This window comes from Sarcophilus harrisii, chromosome 1 (genome assembly GCF_902635505.1).
Source record: "Sarcophilus harrisii chromosome 1, mSarHar1.11, whole genome shotgun sequence".
Classification (NCBI taxonomy): Eukaryota; Metazoa; Chordata; class Mammalia; order Dasyuromorphia; family Dasyuridae; genus Sarcophilus; species Sarcophilus harrisii.
The window spans coordinates 635,067,631-635,087,754 of record NC_045426.1 but is presented as its reverse complement, the minus strand read 5'-3'; the positions used below and the strand labels follow the sequence as shown (position 1 = coordinate 635,087,754).

The 20,124-nt window shown below is 40.9% G+C and overlaps 1 protein-coding gene across 12 annotated transcripts in view; it reads right to left on the bottom strand.

Moving 5' to 3' along the window:
* Positions 1-7,931: 7,931 nt before the first annotated feature.
* Positions 7,932-20,124, bottom strand: part of PTP4A3 (protein tyrosine phosphatase 4A3) — a 205,452-nt gene continuing 193,259 nt past the window's right edge. For all 12 annotated transcript variants that reach the window (XM_031947270.1, XM_031947274.1, XM_031947272.1 and 9 more), the window contains 3 exons: positions 18,058-18,188; positions 14,882-14,956; positions 7,932-8,205 (listed from right to left, as the gene is read on the bottom strand). In XM_031947270.1, coding sequence (XP_031803130.1) covers positions 8,088-8,205; positions 14,882-14,956; positions 18,058-18,188 — 324 coding nt within the window. In that variant the 3' untranslated portion in view covers positions 7,932-8,087. The remainder of the gene's footprint in view (positions 8,206-14,881; positions 14,957-18,057; positions 18,189-20,124) is intronic.

Below are 20,124 nucleotides of genomic sequence, written 5' to 3'. Positions count from 1 at the left end.
TCTAAATTTATTAAAGTTTAAAAACCACACAATCTTTTGGGCCAATATGTAATTTGGGGGGAGAGGGGGACAGAAGAGAGGAGTCGGAAAACCAGAGATCTAATTCTGCTTCTGCCATTTGCTTCCTGTATGATCTTGCATAAATCATCTAATCCCCTTGCCTGAGTTTCCTCATAAATGAAATGTGAATGGGCTTGCTGACTTCTAGGCTCCTCTTCTAAACTCATGATCCTATGACTGATGCATTGCATGACATTCAGGAAATCTTGTCTACAGGACAAGTCCAAACCCAGTCTGCCAGTTAAGGCCTTTCCCATCCTAACCAGCCTCTCATCCAGCCAGGATAAGCTATTTGCTTTTCCCTTATGTGGTCCTTTCTGAAACTTGACTTGTACTATTTCCTGCAGCTGGAGAGTCTCCCCCTCTCAAGATTGTCCTATAAAGCCCAGTTCTGAGGTCACCTCCTCCAAGAAGCCAGTTTCCCACAGTGACATCTCCCTATTCTGAGCCCCCACAGCCTTTTGTACCTTTCTTGGCATCATTCCAGGAAAATCATTTTGCATGAGAGTTGTTAGTGCCCTCATATTATCCTCCTCATAGGTTTTAAGGGCTCAAAGGGAAAGGATCAAAGTTTGATTCCCAGAATCTGAATTGGAATAGACTTCAGTGGCCATCTTGTCCAGTCTCTACCTGACCAGGAACTTCCTATATATTCAACAAGCCCTTATTTAAGCACCCCCAATGAGTGGTCATACAGCTTTCACCTAAAAAACACTGAGGGAGAGCCCATTCTATTTTTGGATAGGACTACTTCTAGGTAAATTTCCTTACAGTGAGCTTAAATTTGTCTCCTTGTAATTCATCTTCCATCACCCAGCCATTTATGTTGCTCCTATTAAGTGTAATCCCATTTCTACAGACATCCCTTCAAATATTTGAAGTTCTTCCAAATTCCATGTTCCTCCAAGTCTTCTGATAATTTCTTGACTTGCCTCAAAGATCATTTTGTGCTTCCAACAGGCAACAATGATGGAGATGGGGGGGGGGAGCTAATTGGTGCAGTGGATAGAGCATGAACTCTGGAATTCTAAGGACCCAAGTTCAAATCCTCAGACAGTTGACACTTAGTAGCTATGTAATCCTGACCAAGTCACTTAAACTAATTGCCTCAGGAAAGAAAGAAAGAAAACAATGATGGGAACTGTAATTCCAAATCTAATTCTCACCTGAAATGGAAGTACTGATTACTGGAACAAAAATGAAAGAAACCTGGAGATGGTGAACCAATTACTCCTGGTTTCACTTTGTGATAGAAAAGGAGAAAAAAAGCTGGGTATTGTCTACTATGCAACCTCAGTGTATGCAAAACAGATGTTCTGAGAAAGGATCAGTAGGATTCCATTATTGAAAATTTTGCAAGGAAGTCAGTCCAAGAGAGATAGGAAGAGAAAACATTCTAACAAAAGAGCTCCATGTGTATTCACAAGAAATACATCAACCAGTTTAAATTTTTTTAAATGTAAGGAAAATTGGAACAAGATAAGGTCACAGATGATGGATGGTTGGATGGATGAACAAATGAAAAATAAAGTGCCATTTATATGCCAGGCATTAATACAGATGCTGATGATACAAATTCAAAAGTGAAAATCTTTGCCTTTCATGAGATGCTATCTTAATAGTTACACACACACATGTAATAGCTAGGAAAAGGTGTTTTGGTCTAGGGAGACAAAGTGAGTGGAACCAGAAGGCAGTTGACTATTAACACCCCCCCCTTCCAAAAATAAGTACTGATTTAATTATTCCTAAAGCAAGAAAATTGTATCCTTGAATAGCTGGGCAGATGGGAAACAATCCAGGGTATATTGATATGAAGTATGGGCTTGGGCAGTCGCTATAAGGTCAGGTGGTTTGTACTTTCATCAATCAGGACAACTCAGCAGAATGGAATAATTCCTTCAGAGAAGGAAGCATGGTTTCAGTTCCATCCAATAAGTGCCATTGCCAATGGGAAGAAATAAGAATCAGCAGAATAGATGGCAAGATATCAAGAGTAAATATGTGTAAAATAATCTAAAACAAATTAGATGCAGAGCATAATAAATAAAATTTAGCCTAATTTGACCCTGATGTAATTTTACAAGGTAAAATCCCTCTAACCCCAATTCTGAAGTCAAAATAGAAAATAGAGATAGTGTCATGTGGGGATTTTTCCCTGAATGAAGCAGTAACATTTTACATTCAAAGATCTTTCACACACATCTTTTGCTCCTTAAAAAAGCCCTGACAGGCAAGGCAGGAGTTATTCCATTTTTATCTTTAAAGAAATTTAGAGCATAATTTGACTCCAAATCATTCCACTAATAATTAGCAGTTAAGGTCCTAGTTCTTCCGGGTGTCCTTTCTTCTCTAGGTTGAGGGTGGAATTGGGCTAAATGACCTTTCCATCTCTAACTGAATATTAGTCAAGATTCTTTTGTTCAAAGATGAATAAATGCTAAAGGATGACACAATCCTATTAACTGTTAAAAGGAATGAACTTAGAATGAACTGTTTTAAAATATATACAAGGGAAGTTTCAAAAAGGGGTAGGGACCATGATCGGGAGTGATGGGATGATAAAATATGAACTACTTAATTTTTGCTTTGCAGATTTTCTCTGCCAAAGACAATGGTTTTTCTTTTGAGCCAGAAAGGAGTTAATGGAGAGCTAAATTGCAAAACAGGAATAAAAAATTACTACTTCTAGTTCTAGTCACCTGGTCCAAACAAGATTATATGCCAAGGTACATCAATAAATGACAGATGTTGCTGCTGAGCTACTATTGGGGATCTTGGAAAGGCTATCAGAAACAGGATACAGTAAAAGACTGAAAGAGAAAATGTTCCAATTTTCCAAAAAGTAAAGAGAATAGAACCTGCAAGTTATATAGATCAGGAAAGCTTGACTTTAGTTTTTCTGAGATTTGTTAACAGACTGATAAATCAGGGGACTTCTGTAGACATGGTTGACCTAAATTTAACTAAAGTATTTCATAAAGTCTTTCATGTTACTTCAACGGATAAAATGAAGAAGTGGTTTAGTTTGGTGGATTTGAGAGCTAGTTGAAGATAGCTACTCATAGCTCAAAGTGGTGCTTTAATGGAATATGCCAAGGATTTGTGCTTGAGACTGTGCTATATAAGACTATACTTAACAGATGGATGGAGAAGTTGGCCTTGGAGTCAGATTTTGGGTTCAAATTCTGCCTCTGAAAAATACTGATTGAACTCATGATCACTCAGTTGCCCAGGCAATATTTTAAGACTAACATTCCTATCTATATTGGTAGAGGGAATTTCTCACTGAAGGGTCCCTATATCCATAAAATCACAGGTTCAATATTTTTTTTTAAAAATCTACTTTATATGCTTTGCTCATCCAATTCACAAATATGCAGAGCTCTAATATTAAACTGTTCAAGCACTCAGTCTACCTGGACCCAAAAAGACACCATCAGGCAAAAACAATAGGACAAAATCTATGATTATTAATAAAGATAAATGTAAAGCCTTCATTACTTCAAAAAAATCAGTTTAAGAATATGACAGGGGAGGGCAATTTATTTGAAAAAGATCAGTGCAATATGGCATGCAATAGTGAAGATCATCTCAGGCTGTGTGGAGACACAGGGTCTAGGGTGATGATATTCTTGGTTCTGGACATATTTTAGGAAAGGTTAAGAGTACATTCGGGATGATAGGATTGGAGGCCACATCATGGAAATCTACTTAAAAACTGGGGGAGTTTCACCTGGAAAAGACCTAATATCTCCATCTGAAAGTTCAGTTATGTGGAAGAGATCATACTTGTTCAGCAGAGGGTAGAAATTACAGAGGTGGAGTTCGAGGTACTACTTAAAGAATGTTAACTTTAACTGTCCAAAGTAGAACAGGCTATCTCTAGAAAAAGTATCTCCACCACTAGAAGTATCCCAGAGAAGGATGGACAAACACTTGTCATAGATTTTATAGCCAGCTGCCCAAGAGGTACCGAACTCGTTTTCTGAGGTCTCTTCAAACTCTGAGATTCTTTGATATATACTATAAGTTTACCACAGGGGTCACTAAGACATATGTGTAGGATGAAGGAATGAAAGTTGGGCAATGTAAAGGAATCAAAACTGAAGGAGATTCTCTCTTCTGCTACCCCTGAAGACATAAAATACATAAAGACTAGATCAGTATTCCTTAGAATGTAATTCAAAGTCCTGGGGGTAATTGTTTCAACCAGCAATGAGCCTGGGCTGCAGCATGGACAGCTCCCAGTAATATTGGGAATTGAGGACCAGATCCCAAGAGTTCATCTTGAGGTTGTTTTTGGCCAAAGAGCTCCCTCAGGATATAGGTTCACAGATTGGACACAGTCACATTTAGAGAAAGTCATGAATACACACACACACACAACCACATACCCACAGTTCAGGGTTGAGGAAGATTAACAAATGTTTTCTGGCCAATTCAAAGATGCATCTTTTGTGTCTGCTTGCCCCAGCCCATCCCCACCCCCTAAATGCTGAAATCTCAGAATTTGTTTGAAAGGGGCTTATTTACATCATTCCCTTTACGTACACATCTGCCATAACCCCACTAGTCAGATTTGTAAATCCCATCACTTATGAAACTTCTCTGTAGAGGACCTTTGTAACTATAGCCTTCCCCACAACCCACTCTTATACTTTACTCTCCCTATAAATGTTGTTGGAAGTGTGATTATAATGGGAAGAGGAGTATGGTGTAGTGGAAAAACAGACTTTACTGCTGACATAAACTGTGTAACATTGGACAAGCCACTTTGTTTCCTGAACATCCCCAGACAACGCTCTAGACTACAAGTTGAAGAGTTGTCTGTTTGGATTACTAGTAGTTCGCAACTAAGAGCTCCCTACAGAAATCAAATCATAGATCCAAGTAAAAATTAATAGGAAAATCATAGAACCCAAGTTAGGAAAGATCTGAATTTGAATTCCACTTAATTCTACTAGCTGTGTGATCATGGACATGTCATTAATTTAACTGCTCTGGACCTTAGATTCCTCCCTCATCTGCAAACTGGAAACAATACCTATCCACAATATCACTACTGTGAGAATCAACTGAGTTTAATTCTGTAAAGTGCTATATAAATATTGCTATTAACAGACACAATAAATGTGTCCTCAAGGCCTTGCACACAATGAGTGCTTAATAAATGTTTGTTGAATTTTAATTTAGTTGGCGACTCATTCTAGAGTTCAATCCTTTCATGGTGGATGACAGGGAGGACTCCCTATCCAGCAAGGCTGCAATTCCTAAATAGTCCAAGGCATACACTCAGGAGAGAGTACTTTCAACAGAGGTGTTAAATGACCAATTCCAGCAAGGGACAGAGCTCTGCCGAGTTCCCAAAATTGAACTTCAATCTCCCATTCTGTGAAACCAGGGCCCCATAGTTTAGAAAAGCCATCTGATATGCTAGGGGATGTCCAGGAGTCCTCGAGTGCAAATCATTACGTGAGAATAAATTGAATTAGAAATGTTCCACCTAAAAGGAAGGTCTTATTGAAGGAGGCACATGGATAATCATATTCAGTTTATGTGAAGGGCTGAAGTTTGGAAGATAAAACAAACTGCACAAAGAGCAATTCCATCATGGTGTCAGGAAACACTTCCCAGCGATTAAAAGAAACTAAAGAAGCAGCTCACAGTGGGATCCCCTGGGAAAACCCCCACATTGTAGCCTTCAAGCGGGACTTGGAAAATTTAAGAGTGGGCAGTCAAAGGCTCACCGGCCCCAAAGCTGGAAGGTATCCTGGAGGCAATCTCCAACCCTTTCTCTTTACCAAAGATGAATTGGGAATCCCAAGGAGATTTAGGAATTTGCCCATAACATGGGTTAAGCTCTATAACCTCAGAGAAAACTATGAAATTCTGGCATTCTGTGAACTTCCCTGCTGTGCTCCTTCTGGGACCAAACATTATTCACAATCCTTTCTCCATCCCTCCCACAGTGGCCCCCAGTGTCTGAGAAGGCTGGGGCTGAGGATGAATTCAATTTCATTCAATTCAACAAATATTTATTAAGCACCTACTGTGTGCAAGGCACTAAAAGCATCCCAGGATCAAGTCTGGCCCAGCCATCCCACTCCAAAGTGTCTCAGAAGGCTTTAGACAAAACCACCCCCCTCCCATCTGCTTCTTCTTTAGGCACCTTAGGGCCCATTCATTCCTGTGAACCTGTGGCCAAGGCCTGGAAACCGAATCCTTCCTTCTGGGCCAAGTAAGGGAATCCTAAGAAAGCCGGAGGGGTCCTAGAGTGGACCACAAAATACCGGAGCTTGAAGAGACCATAGGAGTTTTATAGTTCAGCCCCTCTTATTTTACAGGAGGCCCAGAAAATTACTTGCCCAAGAACACACGAGAGAGCTCAACCTAAAATTCAAGTTTTTTAAGTCCCAGCTCTTTCTGTCACAGGATAAGGAATAAAGGTTAAAAAATATTCAGCAAGCACCTAATTGGGCAAGAGTCAGCCACCTTTTGTCCTTTTCCCAAGCCTATTTCTGCTCTGACCCCATTCTTCACCTGGATGTCCAGGTGGATTACCATCACCATTTACTGTTAAATCTCCCCCTGTAAATAGCATGGCAGTCACTTCCAGGGCAAGGTACATGGCTCCCCTTGCTCCTGGCCAAAAGAGCAGAGAGATGGAATGAGTGGCCTTGGAACTGCACTTTTCTGGGTTTTAGCTCCCTTGTAAAATGAGGGGATTGGACTAGACAAGCTTCGAGGTCTTCCAGCTCACCATCCATGATCCTTTATCCTGTTCTTCAGAAGATGCAATTCCCAGGCCCAACCACAAGGTGCTGCCAATGACTGGACCCTCTTGTGCTTAGGGAGCCATTGACTTGCTAACACTCCAGGAGATACTCGGGAAAGCGGGGAGAGAAGGCGGTGACTTCCAAGCCCACCCAATGGAGGGACTCACCCCCATCCCCAGCAAGGGAGGATGGCTGAGTGGGAAGGCAGGGACAGCTCCGTGCCCATCTCCCCAGTGGGTTTCCCAATCCTAGGATCTGGGGGATGGGGATGGGGGATGCAACCTGGGAGCCAAGACCAGGTCAGGTTGGCACTGCCTGGGCTTCCTCACCCTCCTGCAGAGAGAGCCCAGCCACAGGTTAGGCTTTTATTGCATTTCAGCTTCTGGAACAATGGTTTGCCTCAAAAAGTCCAATAATTTAAAAGGTGATGATGACAAAAGGCTGAGGTGGGGGTAGGATGGAGGATTGGATGGGAGAGAGTGGAGGAGTGGTGTAAAGTGAACTTAAAAAAAAATCAACCAAACCAAAAGAAAACAAGAGCATACCCCCCAAAAGCAGGTTGCCAGACTGGGCTGAGTCCCTCAGGCAAAGAGGGGAGAGAGAGAGATGGCTGGGGCCACAGGGAGCAGGATGGGTTTCCTGCTCCATGGTTGCAGCAATGGTTTTAGAGGAAGGAGTGAAAGAGACAGAGGGAGGAAAAGGGCAGAAATTGAGAGATAAGAAACAGAGAAACAGAGTCAGAGATCAGAACACTGGAGAAGAGGAAAGGAGAGGAAAGAAGGAAAACAAGTTTGGAAGGGTGAAGGGAAAAGAGAGAAGGCTAAAAAGAGGAAGGACACAGGAGAGAGAAAGAGAAAAAAGAGAATGAGAGAGAGAAAGAAAAAAAGAGAATGAGAGAAAGAGAGAGAGAGAGAGACAGACAGACAGACAGACAAGAGACAGAGAGGGAGAAAGAAGGGAAGAAATTATAGAGAAGATACGGGAGAAGCCAGAGGAGACAGGAACAAAGATAAGGAGAAAAGACAGAAAAAAGAGGAGAGGAGAGAATGCTTCCCTTGGAGAGGAACAAACATCTGCCAGTGTCCCTTCTGTCCAAATCTTCATCAGCCACTGACCCATCCAAGCCTGCGTGTGAGGGACAGGCTGTGTGTGTGAGAGAGTGTATGAGCTAGAGACGAGACAGAGACAGAGACAGAGGAGTCGGTGTAGGGCAGGCGTATGTGTGTGTCGGGCGAGAGGCTGCCGAGGTTACATGATACAGCATTTATTCTTGTGGTTGTGCGGGTCCTTGAATCGGAGTCTCTGCTTTGGCCGGTACTTTTCCAGGTACGTGAGCTGTTTGCTGTTGATGGCACCCCTTCGCTTCCTAGGGGAGAAAGGGAGAAGAGAGGAGGGAGGTCAGCTGGAGGAGGAGAGGATGGCCTGGGGCCCGGCTGGCCAGCCGGCACGGATTTGATTTCCCCCCTGGAACTAGAGGGCACAGAGGGGAGAAGGTAGGAGGAAGAGGAGCCCTGGGCCAGTCCACAGGTGCTTCAGCTGGGCTTGGAGCAGGAATCAAAGAGGAGACCACAGTGGATCTGCAGCCAGAAGGGAGCCGCGTCACTCTGCACCACAAGGACCGTGGAAAGCTTTGGAGGTTCTTGAGGAACGGGATGACCTACGAAAAAGTATTTCTTCCCTCTGGGCCCGTTTCCTCCTCTGTAAAATGAAGGGGTTGAACTAGATTACCTCTAAGGTCCCTTCAAGTAATAAATCCTATGATCTGATTTAAGAGCAAGAGGAGCCTAGCTCTAAGACTAGAGAATACGACTGGAGGGGAAGGAGGGTGCTGGGAAGATTTCCAGCCTCACCCACCTGGTCACTGTCAAGACTGGGAGCCTCTGGAATGGACAAAGCTCAGGGTGAGGGGCATAGAGAGCCGAGGGAGGCCCAGCCTGACACCACAGGCCATCAGCACTGTGGACTGCTATGCAAAGAGTGCTGGGTTTGGGAAAAGAACCTAGGACCAAATCCTTACTCTGAAGCAGCTGTGTGACTGAACTAATCACTTCAACTTTCTGGACCTGTTTGTTCTTCCATAAAATGCAAAAACCCTTTTTTTCCCCCCAAGGTCTCTCGAGAGCCCTAAAATCCTATGGCCAAAGCCAGTTCAAGGAAGCCTAGGAGTGTGACAGGCCGAGGGGCCACCTACACAACTAAGATTTCATGCACATACATATGTAGAAACACACTCATCTAGTACATGAAGCAGCATCACAGTATCCTGAAGTGGAAGAAACACTAGAAGAAAAAGGAGCCTGGAGTCAAATCCGACACTTAAGAATTGTGGGATTTGTGGCTTACGACTGCTGTCCCAACTCTACAGGAATAGACATATCCACATCCAGGCAGGAACCAGCACGTGTGCATAATTGCTTGGACATCGAGACAGAGATTTCTGTATGTTTAAATGTGTTTATAGGTGTGGATAAAAGGTTCACATCTGGACTAAGAATCAGGTCATTAGACCTGGACTGAAACATTCATGGCTGGGGGACCCTCCTGAGAATGTCATTTCCTCTCTTGAGTACCAAGAAACTCTGAAACTTATCTACTAAATAGCAGAAGGACTGCTGTCTGTGTGAGAGAAAATCTCAGAGCCTTGGCATGATACGTGTCCACCCCACAATTATAATTCCAACAAATTCCAACTTCTACAGCACAAGACAATTTACAAAGCTTTTCCCACAACTACCTTGTGAGGTAGGCAATGAAAAACATTATCACTCCATTAACAGATGGACAAAATCTAAGAGATGAAGTGGTTTGTCCATGGGCATATAGCTAGTAAGTTATGTATACCTATTTACATATTTAGGTAACATAATTTTCCTTGCCCTATCACTACAGCAACAACTCTTCAAAGGCAGCATTACCTGTCCTTCTTAACTCTGTCTCTGCCTACAAGCTACTGAGAATCTCCAAATATATCTGTCCTGGACTTGATAAAAGGAATTAGGTTCTGGGATTTCAATGATGTCACATTTCTAAGATTTAGAGACAGCCTGAATGTGGTTAGTAAATCAAAAGAGCTCAGAACTTGGGAATCAAGAAAAGCCGAGTTCAAGTTTTGCCTCAGACATTTATTGTGTGACCCTGGTCAAGCCATTTAACTTATCTTGAACTTGATTTCCTCATCTATAAATGGGAACATTAACAGCACCTACTTCCCAGTGCTGTTTTAAGAATCAAATAACTTGTATAAAATGTCTTACAAAACTTTAAGCAATATAAAAACAGTAGCTTTTATCATCTTTATTAGTAATATTATTAATTTCACTCATCCAGGTGTCTTCCTTCTTCTTCCACTATAGCAGCCCATTCTCTAGGAATTCTGTGGCTAAAAAATTCATTACCCTAAATGCCAGACCCACAGTGATTGATAAGCAATTGTATTTGACTAAACCAGTATAAAATATACAGTCTATTCCTAGGGCCTATTCTGCATGCCCTTATGTCTGAGGATGACTTACCATAATCTGAGCTCCACTGACCAATTTTGGGCCAAGTCACTTCCTGTCCTACAGTGAAGCACTATGCGTGAATGTTTACTGCCACAAAAGTCTTTATTTTTTATGAATATTTAATCTTTCTTTTAAGATTCAGAGTTTAACTTATTGACTCAAAGAATAAGAAGAAAAAGTTGCTCTTATAAATTTAATTCAATTATTGTTTGAATCCCCTGCTTCTGGGCTGATGGCAGAACAGAAATTTTTTCTTTGCTTTTTCTTTTTTCTTTAGTGTTTTTAAGGGCCAGCTTTTCTTGATATGTGGAACATATTTTTTTTTCAAATTTTTTTTTTATCACAAATGTGAATGGGCTGAATTTTCTCCACCAAAAGAAAAAGTTACAGAATGGATTAAGTAATAAATCCCACTGATGTGACTACAGGAATCATAATTAATACGAAAATTTTTATTCCACTAAAATTAAGAGATTGAAATAAAATATATCAAACTAATAATGTAAGTACAAATAATACAATATTGGAGGTTCTTATTCTTTCTACTTTCAGGATACTACAGAACATCCAGCTCATTTCTCAAAACCCTGACTCTTCCCCAAGGAAGCCTTTACTGACTAACCACATTCAGTACAGTCTCCTTTGTCCCCAATGTCCCCCAGGACCAAGCCATTCATTCTTGTACCATCAGATGTTTTGCGTATGGCAAAAGCCATGTCTCCAGGCTGACTAGGAGCTCAGACCCAGGGGCTTCAGTGCCTACAGGACTGAGTCTTCTTCCCACCTACCCCAACCAGATGAGACCTATGGGAGACAGCCTACCCTTCTTGTAGCATAAACAAGTCAGCCTCTGGGAGAATGCACACAGGATCCCAGGAGCTAGCCAAGACACCACGGAGCTGCCCAAGCCCAAATCCCAGGAGCTCCTCATAATCATGAGGAGAGAGGGGAAGATCTTTTCATGGGGTCCTTTCAGCACTAGAAAGAAGGGTCTTTGAAAAGTACTTAGGGAATGGCATTTGGGCATCAGTCTAAGAGATATGCTCTCTCCTGGGAGATGAAAGGGAAAAATATCTCACCAACCCTAATCCCTTCCCTCTGGCCATAGGATTTCTGCATCAATCCCAGTCCCAAGTAAAAGTATGATATTTATACTGAGACTTCTTTACGGTTCACAAATCTCTTTCTCCACAACAACCCTGTGAGGTCTGTAGGAAGCACAAGAAGATTTATAGTCTCTCCAGCCATAAATCAGCAAACAAGTCAATGTGTTCAAAATCACACAAATAATCCATATCATCTGGGATTTGAATGAAAGTTTTTTTAGATTTTTCTAGTATTCCCTACAGCCTCTAATTAGACCATAGGCTTTAGAGAGGGAATGAACAATACAGATCCAACATTCTTACTCCATTCCCTTTCCTCCTGCCTCTAGCTCCATCCAGTGAAGCAAAGTGAACTTACCTGCCCCTGGACAACACAACTCATATCCAGAACAAGGGGGACAATAACAGTTTTTTTCCCCAAGTGCTTACTAACCAGACTCCATTTGGAATCTGGATTCAATTCTGGGCCCCAGAGTTTAGAAGGAATTTATAAAATCACCTAGTCAAAAGAGAAAGATATCTTAGGAAGGGCTGGTACAGGACAGAGGGAACAGATTCATCCTATGAAGTCCAGAGGGTAAAATTAGGGACAAATGTTACTGGAGATGAACCTTGGGAGACATTTAATCCCAAATATGCTCAAACAGGAATCTTCTCTACTGAATCTCTGATAAGCAGTTACCTGGTTCCCAATACAAGAACATCAGAGGGAGTACAGTCCCTACTTTCCCATGGCAGACCACATTTCCTATACGACCTTTTTTTTTTTTTTTTTTTTTTTTGGATCCACAGTAATGACACACAGTAAGTGCCTAATAAGTGCTTAAGGAATGACTAACTTTGGGCTAACTATAACTGCTAGGAAAACCTAAACCTATCCCCCAATACCTCTCAACTGCCTCCCTCTAATGCTTCTAGGGCTTTCTTCTGCAGCCAAACAGAACAAGTCTGTTAAAACTGTCATGGCAGACTGCAATTTTCCTCTGGGGGAAATATTCCTTCAGCTGATCCTCTCAACGTCTTCCTTCCTTACACCATTGAAACTATTCTAACAAAGCTTCCCTCTGCAAGGGGAAAGGAGGTTGAAGTAGAGGGAACTCCAAGATTCCCTCCAGCTCCAAAATTCTATGACTCCATGTCTTCACTCAGGTGTTTTCATGGGAAAGCTCACCTGGGGTCCCCAGGGATCCCCAGGGCAACTGTTGCTGCGTTCCTAAGCCAGCCTTGGCAACACTGTCTGTAAATACAATCCCTCATATCAGCAGAGCCCTGGTTAGCTTTTCAAATAAAACAGTCTCATTTTATTCTTACAAAAGATCTGTAAGATAAGGACAGCAGAAATTATGCTCTCTATATTCCAAAGTAGGAATTTAAGGACCAGAGAGGGAAAGTGGAATTTCTAATGCCATATGGCAAAACAGCAGCAGAGTACGAATTATCCCAGAATCTTCCAATCTACATGACAGAATCTGAGTCAGAAACTCATGTCACCTGGTTCAACTCATCCCTGAAGAAGAATGCTTTCTAGAACAAGTCAGAGAGAGACAGACAGGGACAACAAAGATACAGATGATAGAGCTTGATGGTACAGATTGACAGATGAAGAGACAGATGGATAGACAGATGAATAGATAGGTAGACACAGGTAGAAATAGATGATGTATACTGATGATAGACATGGATGAACAAATGAATAGACTAGCAGGTAGATAAACAGATTGACAGACGCAGGAGAGATAGATGGTAGAGATACAAATAAACAGATAAGTAGACACAGGTAGAAATAGATGATGTATATCGATGATAGACATAGATGGACAACTGGATAGACAGGCAGGTAGAGAAACAGATAAGAGACAGAAACAGAGATCGATGACAGACAGAAGGTAAAAATAAATGAACAGAGAGACAGATGGCTAGAAAGACAAACCATGAAAAGTTAGGTAGACACACACAGAAATAGATGACAATAGACATAGATGGACAATATGAATAGACAGGCAGGTAGATAAACAGATAAGAGACAGAAATAGAGAGAGATGACAGACAAATGGTAAAAATAAATGGATAGACAGATGGATAGAAAGACAGCAGATGAAAAGTTAGGTAGACATAGACAGGAATAGATGATGTATATTGATAATAGACTAGATGGACAAATGAATAGACAAGGCAGGTAGATAAACAGATAGACTGATACAGAGGGACAGATGACAGAGAGATAGATGGATAGAGAGAGAGATGGATAGAAAGGCAGACAAATGAATATAGAAGCAGACACAGATGATACAGAACAATAATACAAGACAGAAAGAAAGATGAAGACAGAGAAAGACAGACAGACATACAGAGAAAGAAAATGAACAAGCACAGACTAACAGTGTCCAATACAAGACTCAGTAAGAGAAAATTCACACTCTTATTTGGTTTCTGGACTGCTCTGACTTTTAAAGAGCTTTTTCTTTACACTCAAACTAAATTTTCTTGCCATTTTCACTCATTAGTTCTAGCCCTTTCCCTCCTGCATATGCTAATCTTTAGGATGTCAATGGTCTAAAGCTTCTTTTCTCAAGACTAAACAGGCCTGGTTCTTTTAACAAAACCTAAAATAAGCATACTATATAGCCTTAGGAAACACAGAATCTGGAAAGATGAAGCCTGAGGGAAGGAATGCATCTCCCTTTGAGATTTTCTCTAGATTACAGTTTATTACTGTGGCTATGAAAGGGTGACAGCTACTGATTACAGGGATGTACCTTTGCAATAATAATAATGCTAAGGCCCAGGGAGAAAGTCATTTGCCCAAGATCACATAGCAAAGTCACACTCAGAGCCAGATTTCAGAGTATAGATGTCCTTGGCTCCTAACCTGGCTTCTCTTCCTGTCACTCCCATCCTAGAGCTCTATCTCAACACCTCCCTTCCTACTTCTACTGTGATCCTTCTATAGAATGGAGGACAGGGATTATCATGTGCTTTGTGATACCATGAAAACAAAAACTGGGAGCCATGGCCTGGTCTTGACCTATCTCTTTAGTCCAAATTAGTTATGTGACTTTTGGAAGTCAAAGAATTTTTCTGGGCCTCAGGCCTCCATTTTTTAATTGTAGTTACTGTTTTTAAATTGATGAAATAGGAAGTAAAAGCTGTCCATGGACCAAAAAGGCCCCAGTAATCTGCCAGAAATCTATGAAAGTGAAACATGGTAGAAAGACTGAAACTATTTGGAGGGGAAAGTCCTTTTTTCTGGTCTGGAAGTGGAATAAAAGTCTTCTCCAGATTTATTCCCCAAAGGACTGAGCACATTGAGAGGTGCTAAGGGTAAGTTGAGTTGGAAATGACCCCATTGCCTTATGAGCCTGACTCCTATGACAGAAAGGGGGCCCCTCTCCCACCAAAAAATAAGAAACAAATTAATTTTCTGGGCACTTACTGTCTAATGAACTGGATGGCATCTTCATATTTCATCCCACTCTCAATCAAGGCCAGAGCAACAAGGACAGGAGCCCTAGGAGATGGACAAAGGGGTGAGAATTATTGTCAAAAGTGATGACTCCTTCAACCTTCTCCCTCCCAACTTAGCCAATCAAACCAAAAGCTGATATGTTATAGTAGAACTAAACTCTGTAATCAAGAGACCTCAATTATTTCCCCAAACCAACTCTGACACATGGTAAGACCTTCCACTGTGAGCCTCAGTTTTCCCATTATTCCAAGAAATAATTCTTAGATTATCTACCCCACAAAGGTGATATGAACAAAAACCATTTTATAAGCAATAAGGGCTACAGGAATGCAGTATCGTTACTCAAATTACTCAAACATAGCTGGGTATGAAGACAAAGAGAGTTATTATGATCTCTAGAAAGCCAAGTGTTTGGAGACAGTAGTAGGTGCACACTAAGGTGGTTCCTTCCTTCAGATGAAAGAGAGGGAGTCAGGTCAGTTATCCAGATGAGTTCCCTCACTGCAGGATTTCCCTGAAAACTTTAATATAGGTTTTTAGTAGATTTGCCCCCTCCCTTGTTTTCTGTTCACATGAATCTGACTCTGATTCTTAAAGAAACAGCTCTGAACCCACATTCTCTAGTCTTAACTGAAGAAGAGTCTTAACTGCTCACCCAGTTTACACTTATCTCTCCCTCTTATATAATGTGCCTATAATCAGAAGCAGCTTTATCATTCATTGTTGAAACATAGATTGAAACATTCATTGTAGAAACATAGAATCAGAGAATTTCTAAATGAAGAGACTGCCTAAATGTCCAATCTTTATCTAAGTAAGAACCCATTAGATCCTTGACAAAGGGGATTCTATACTCCACCCAAAGCTCTCCAGAGCAAGGGAAATCATTACCTCCTAAAGAAGCAGCCAACTCTACTTTGCGACATGTCTATTAGGAAATTCTTGCTCATGTTGACCTGAAACCTGCCACTTCACATCGGTCCTAGTTCTGCCAGCTAGGGCCAAGGCAGAACAAATCTAACCTCTCTTCCACATCACAGCCCTGCAGAAGACAGCAATCCCGCATCCCTTAAATCCCTTCTTCAGATTACATATCCCATCCTTCGTTCTTCCTGGTTGCCATTCTTAGGACATGCTCCTGCTTATCAATGACATTCCCCAAATGTGGCACCCAAGAGTAAACACAATACTCCTTAGGTGGTCTGATCAGGGAAAGCATGTGGAACAAGGATATCCTTGTTCTGTACTGAGACACAGTATTTCAATATAGTCTAAAATTACATTAAGAAGCTATCATATTGGACAGAAGCAGCTACACCCAAAGAAAGAACACTGGGAAATGAATGTAAACTGTTTGCATTTTTGTTTTTCTTCCTGGGTTATTTCTAGCTTCTGAATCCAATTCTCCTTGTACAACAAGAGAACTGTTCGGCTCTGCACACATATATTGTATCTAGGATATACTGCAACATATTTAACATATATAGGACTGCTTGCCATCTGGGGAGGGGGTGGAGGGAGACAGGGGGGAAATCGGAACAGAAGTGAGTACAAGGGATAATGTTGTAAAAAATTACCCTGGCATGAGTTCTGTCAATAAAAAGTTATTATAATTTAAAAAAGAAAAGAAAAGAAAATACAATAAAATAAAATAAAATTGAAAAAAAAAAAGAGGCTATTATATATAGTGTCTGACATGGTTATTTCTTTTTAGGTCTATGTCTCACCTCCACTACAACAGACTATCAGTTCCATGAAGGCAGGAACTATGTCTTATACCTCTTTGGATTCTTACTCTACTCTCCCCAATCCTAGGACCCAATACACAGAGGCCATTTGAATGTTTTCTAATTTGCAAACAATATTCATTCTTTTCCCTGTCTTTTGTTGGGTGAAAATATCATCAGATCCCAAAACTCAGAGTTGGAAGAGACTTCAGGGATTCAGTAATCCAAACCTCTCAATTTATAAATGAAGAAAAGATGATCCAAAGAAATTGAATGGCTTGTCGCCAACAAAAGGGAGATTCAGGCCACAAACTGAGGTCATCTGCCTCTTAAGCCTTTCCAGTAATTATACCACAAGACACATCAAGGTGATACCTTAAAATAGGAGGAAGAGAGAACACATCAGATGATAAAAATGTAATTTGAAAAAAATCAACATCTAATCCCTTAATTTTACAGATGAGGAAATTGAGGTCCAGAATGATTAAGTAACTAACCCAGAATCACACACTAGGGAGCAAGAATGATGAGATCTGAAACCACGTCCCTAACCTCTTAATATAAAACCCAGCTTGCCTTTCACCACACCAAATTGCCAGTGGATAGAGCCCTGGATTTGAAATCAGCAAAACTCACTTCCATGAGTTCAAATCCAGCCTCAGGTACCTACTAGCTGTGTTACCCTGAGTCAGTCACTTACCTCTGTTTGTCTCAGTTTCCTCATCTACAAAATGAACTACAAAAGAAAGTAGCCAACTACTCCAATATCTCTGCCAAAATAAAACCCCAAATGGGGTCACACAAAGAACCTGACGATGGATCACTGTCATTTTGGCACCTCTGCAATGGGGCACAGAAAAATCACTTTCACCAATATAGCATTCACTAGTAAAAAAAGCATTTTGTGAAAGAAAGGATCACCTTATTTAATGAAGGCTGGATGAGTTTACATAAGGGTCCAACCAGCTGGTCTCTGAGGTTTCTTCCAGCTCTAAGACTGTCACTGTGATTCCAGGTTTTAATAACAATTTCAGTGTGAACTAATAATGTGATGTGGCAGCCAGAAAATACTAATGCAGTCTCAGGCTGTATCAACAGACCAAAAGTGCCGCCGCTATGAAGAATTAATTCAATGACAAAGAATTTTTTTCTTATTCGTGGCAGCCATGAGACTGAAACTCTCCAGTGATGGAGATTCTACCATGTCACTCAGTCCAGAGTCTGCCAACCTGCATCGTTTGGAAGTCTATTCTTGTGTCTAAATCTCAACCCCTCCTATCATGAGTCTCCTTTTTCCCATCTAGCCCCAATCCTCCCCTTGGAGCAGCAATGATGGGAATCCTTAGAGGCTTTCTCCTGGAGGCTTTCTAAAATACCTAGCCTCTTCTCTCCATCCCCTGGGCCCTTCAGACTCACCGCCCCAGGCCAGCCACGCAGTGGACAGCAACACAACTGCCAGGGTCTTCAAAAAATTTGGTTTTCAGCAGGTTGAGCCAGTCTTCCACAATCTTGCCAGGCGGGGGAGCTCCATCATCAAAAGGCCAGTCCTGAGTATTGGGACAGAAAACAAGAAAGAACAATTCAGAAATTTAAGAATACCTGGACAGGCCAAATTTGAGAATGGGAGCAACCTCTGAGGGTCCAACTCATGGCCTATAATGGATAGCTTCTCTCTAAAAACAGATTCTGTCTAATCATCCACACTCAGAAGTAGGGAAGTAGGAACATCCCTAAAGTTCTCAGGGAAAGAACAGCCATCTCTTCAAACCTGAGAAGGATATCCCAGTTAGAGCACCTATAACAAGGAGTTATCACCCACAGATACCCTAAGAGAAGGAATTCACAAGAGGCAACGTAAAAAAATACAAAACAAACACCAGTCCAGAATCAGGGGGCCCAGATCTGATGCCATTTCTCATACTTAATAGCCATGGACAAGTCCTTTTAAGTTAAGTCTATTTTGTTCACTGTGAAATAAAGATAACAATATTTATGGTACTGAACTCACAGAATTATTGTGAAGAAAGCACTAGGTAAATTTTGTCTGAAAAACAAAGTATATATGCCTATATTGGATTTACATTAATTGGATTACCTGCCACCTTAGGGAGGGAGTGAAGAAAAGGGGGAGAAAATGGAACATAAGTTTTACAAGGGTCAATGGTAAAAAATTATCCTTGCATATGTTTTGAAAATAGAAAGCTTCAATTAAAACACACACACACACACACACACACACACATATATATATATATATATGTGTGTCTTCTACTCCTCTGCTCACTCCTTTGAAGAGGCAAGAGGGTCTACAAGTACTACAATATACTTTCAATCTTTTTTAGATTTTTGGTTCGGTTTGATTGGTTTCACTGATCCTTTTTTCTCTTCTTCCTGGCACTCCCCAAAAGACCTGAGTTCAAATTTGATCTTAGATACTTACTGGGCAAGTCATGTAACTTTTTTTTTTTAAACAGATGAGGAAATTGAGTCAGTGACTGAGTCACACAGCTATTAAGAATATGAGGCTAGATTAAAACTGAGATTCTCCTGACTCCAAGCCAACCACCCTCTCCTCTGTATCACCTAGCTGGCTTGATTTTAGGGTAAGAAAGATCACTGAGATCATCCAGCCCAATCTCATTTCTAAAAATAAGAAACTTAAAGAGTAGAGAAGGGGAGGTAAAAGAGAAGGGAGAAGTTACAGATCAAAGATGACAGACTTAAACTGTCACTTTGGCCAACCTAGAGCACAATCAAGATTCCAAATCAGGATTCAAACCCTGTGACTTCAAATCAAGTATTCTTTTCTTAAATCAGCTCCTTGTAATTCTTCCCCCATTCCTTCTCTGTCCTCTGAGGCCAATCAGAATCAGTCAAATCCCTCCATCCCCAAGAGGATCTTTTAAAAACTTACCACTCCCAAGACTAACAATTCACATTTTTAAAGAAAATGACAGTTTACAAAAGATTTCCCTCATGACAATTCTTTGATATGGAGTAATCTAAATATCATTCATCTTACTTTACAGATCAAGAAACAGAAGATTACTACTGGTCTGTATCCCAAGGAAATCATAAAGGAGATAAAGGGACCCACACGTACAAAAATGTTTGTAGCAGCTCTTTTGGGGGGCATTGGAAAATGAGTAGACGCCCATCAAATGGGGAATGGCTCAATAAGTTATGGTAAATGAAAGTAAAGGGATATTATTGTTCTATAAAAAAATAAACAAGCTGATTTTTTAAAAATCTGGAACTGATACTGAGTGAGAAAAGCAGAACCAAGAATACATTGTACATAGTAACAGCAAGACTGTGTGATGATCAACCATGAAAGACTTGGTCCTTCTCAGCAATTTAGTGATCCAAGGTAATCCCAATAAACTTTGGATAGAAAACACCATCTGCATCCAAAGAGAGAACCATGGAGAATGAATATAAATCAATACATACTATTGTTCACTTTTTTTTCCCTTTTTCTTC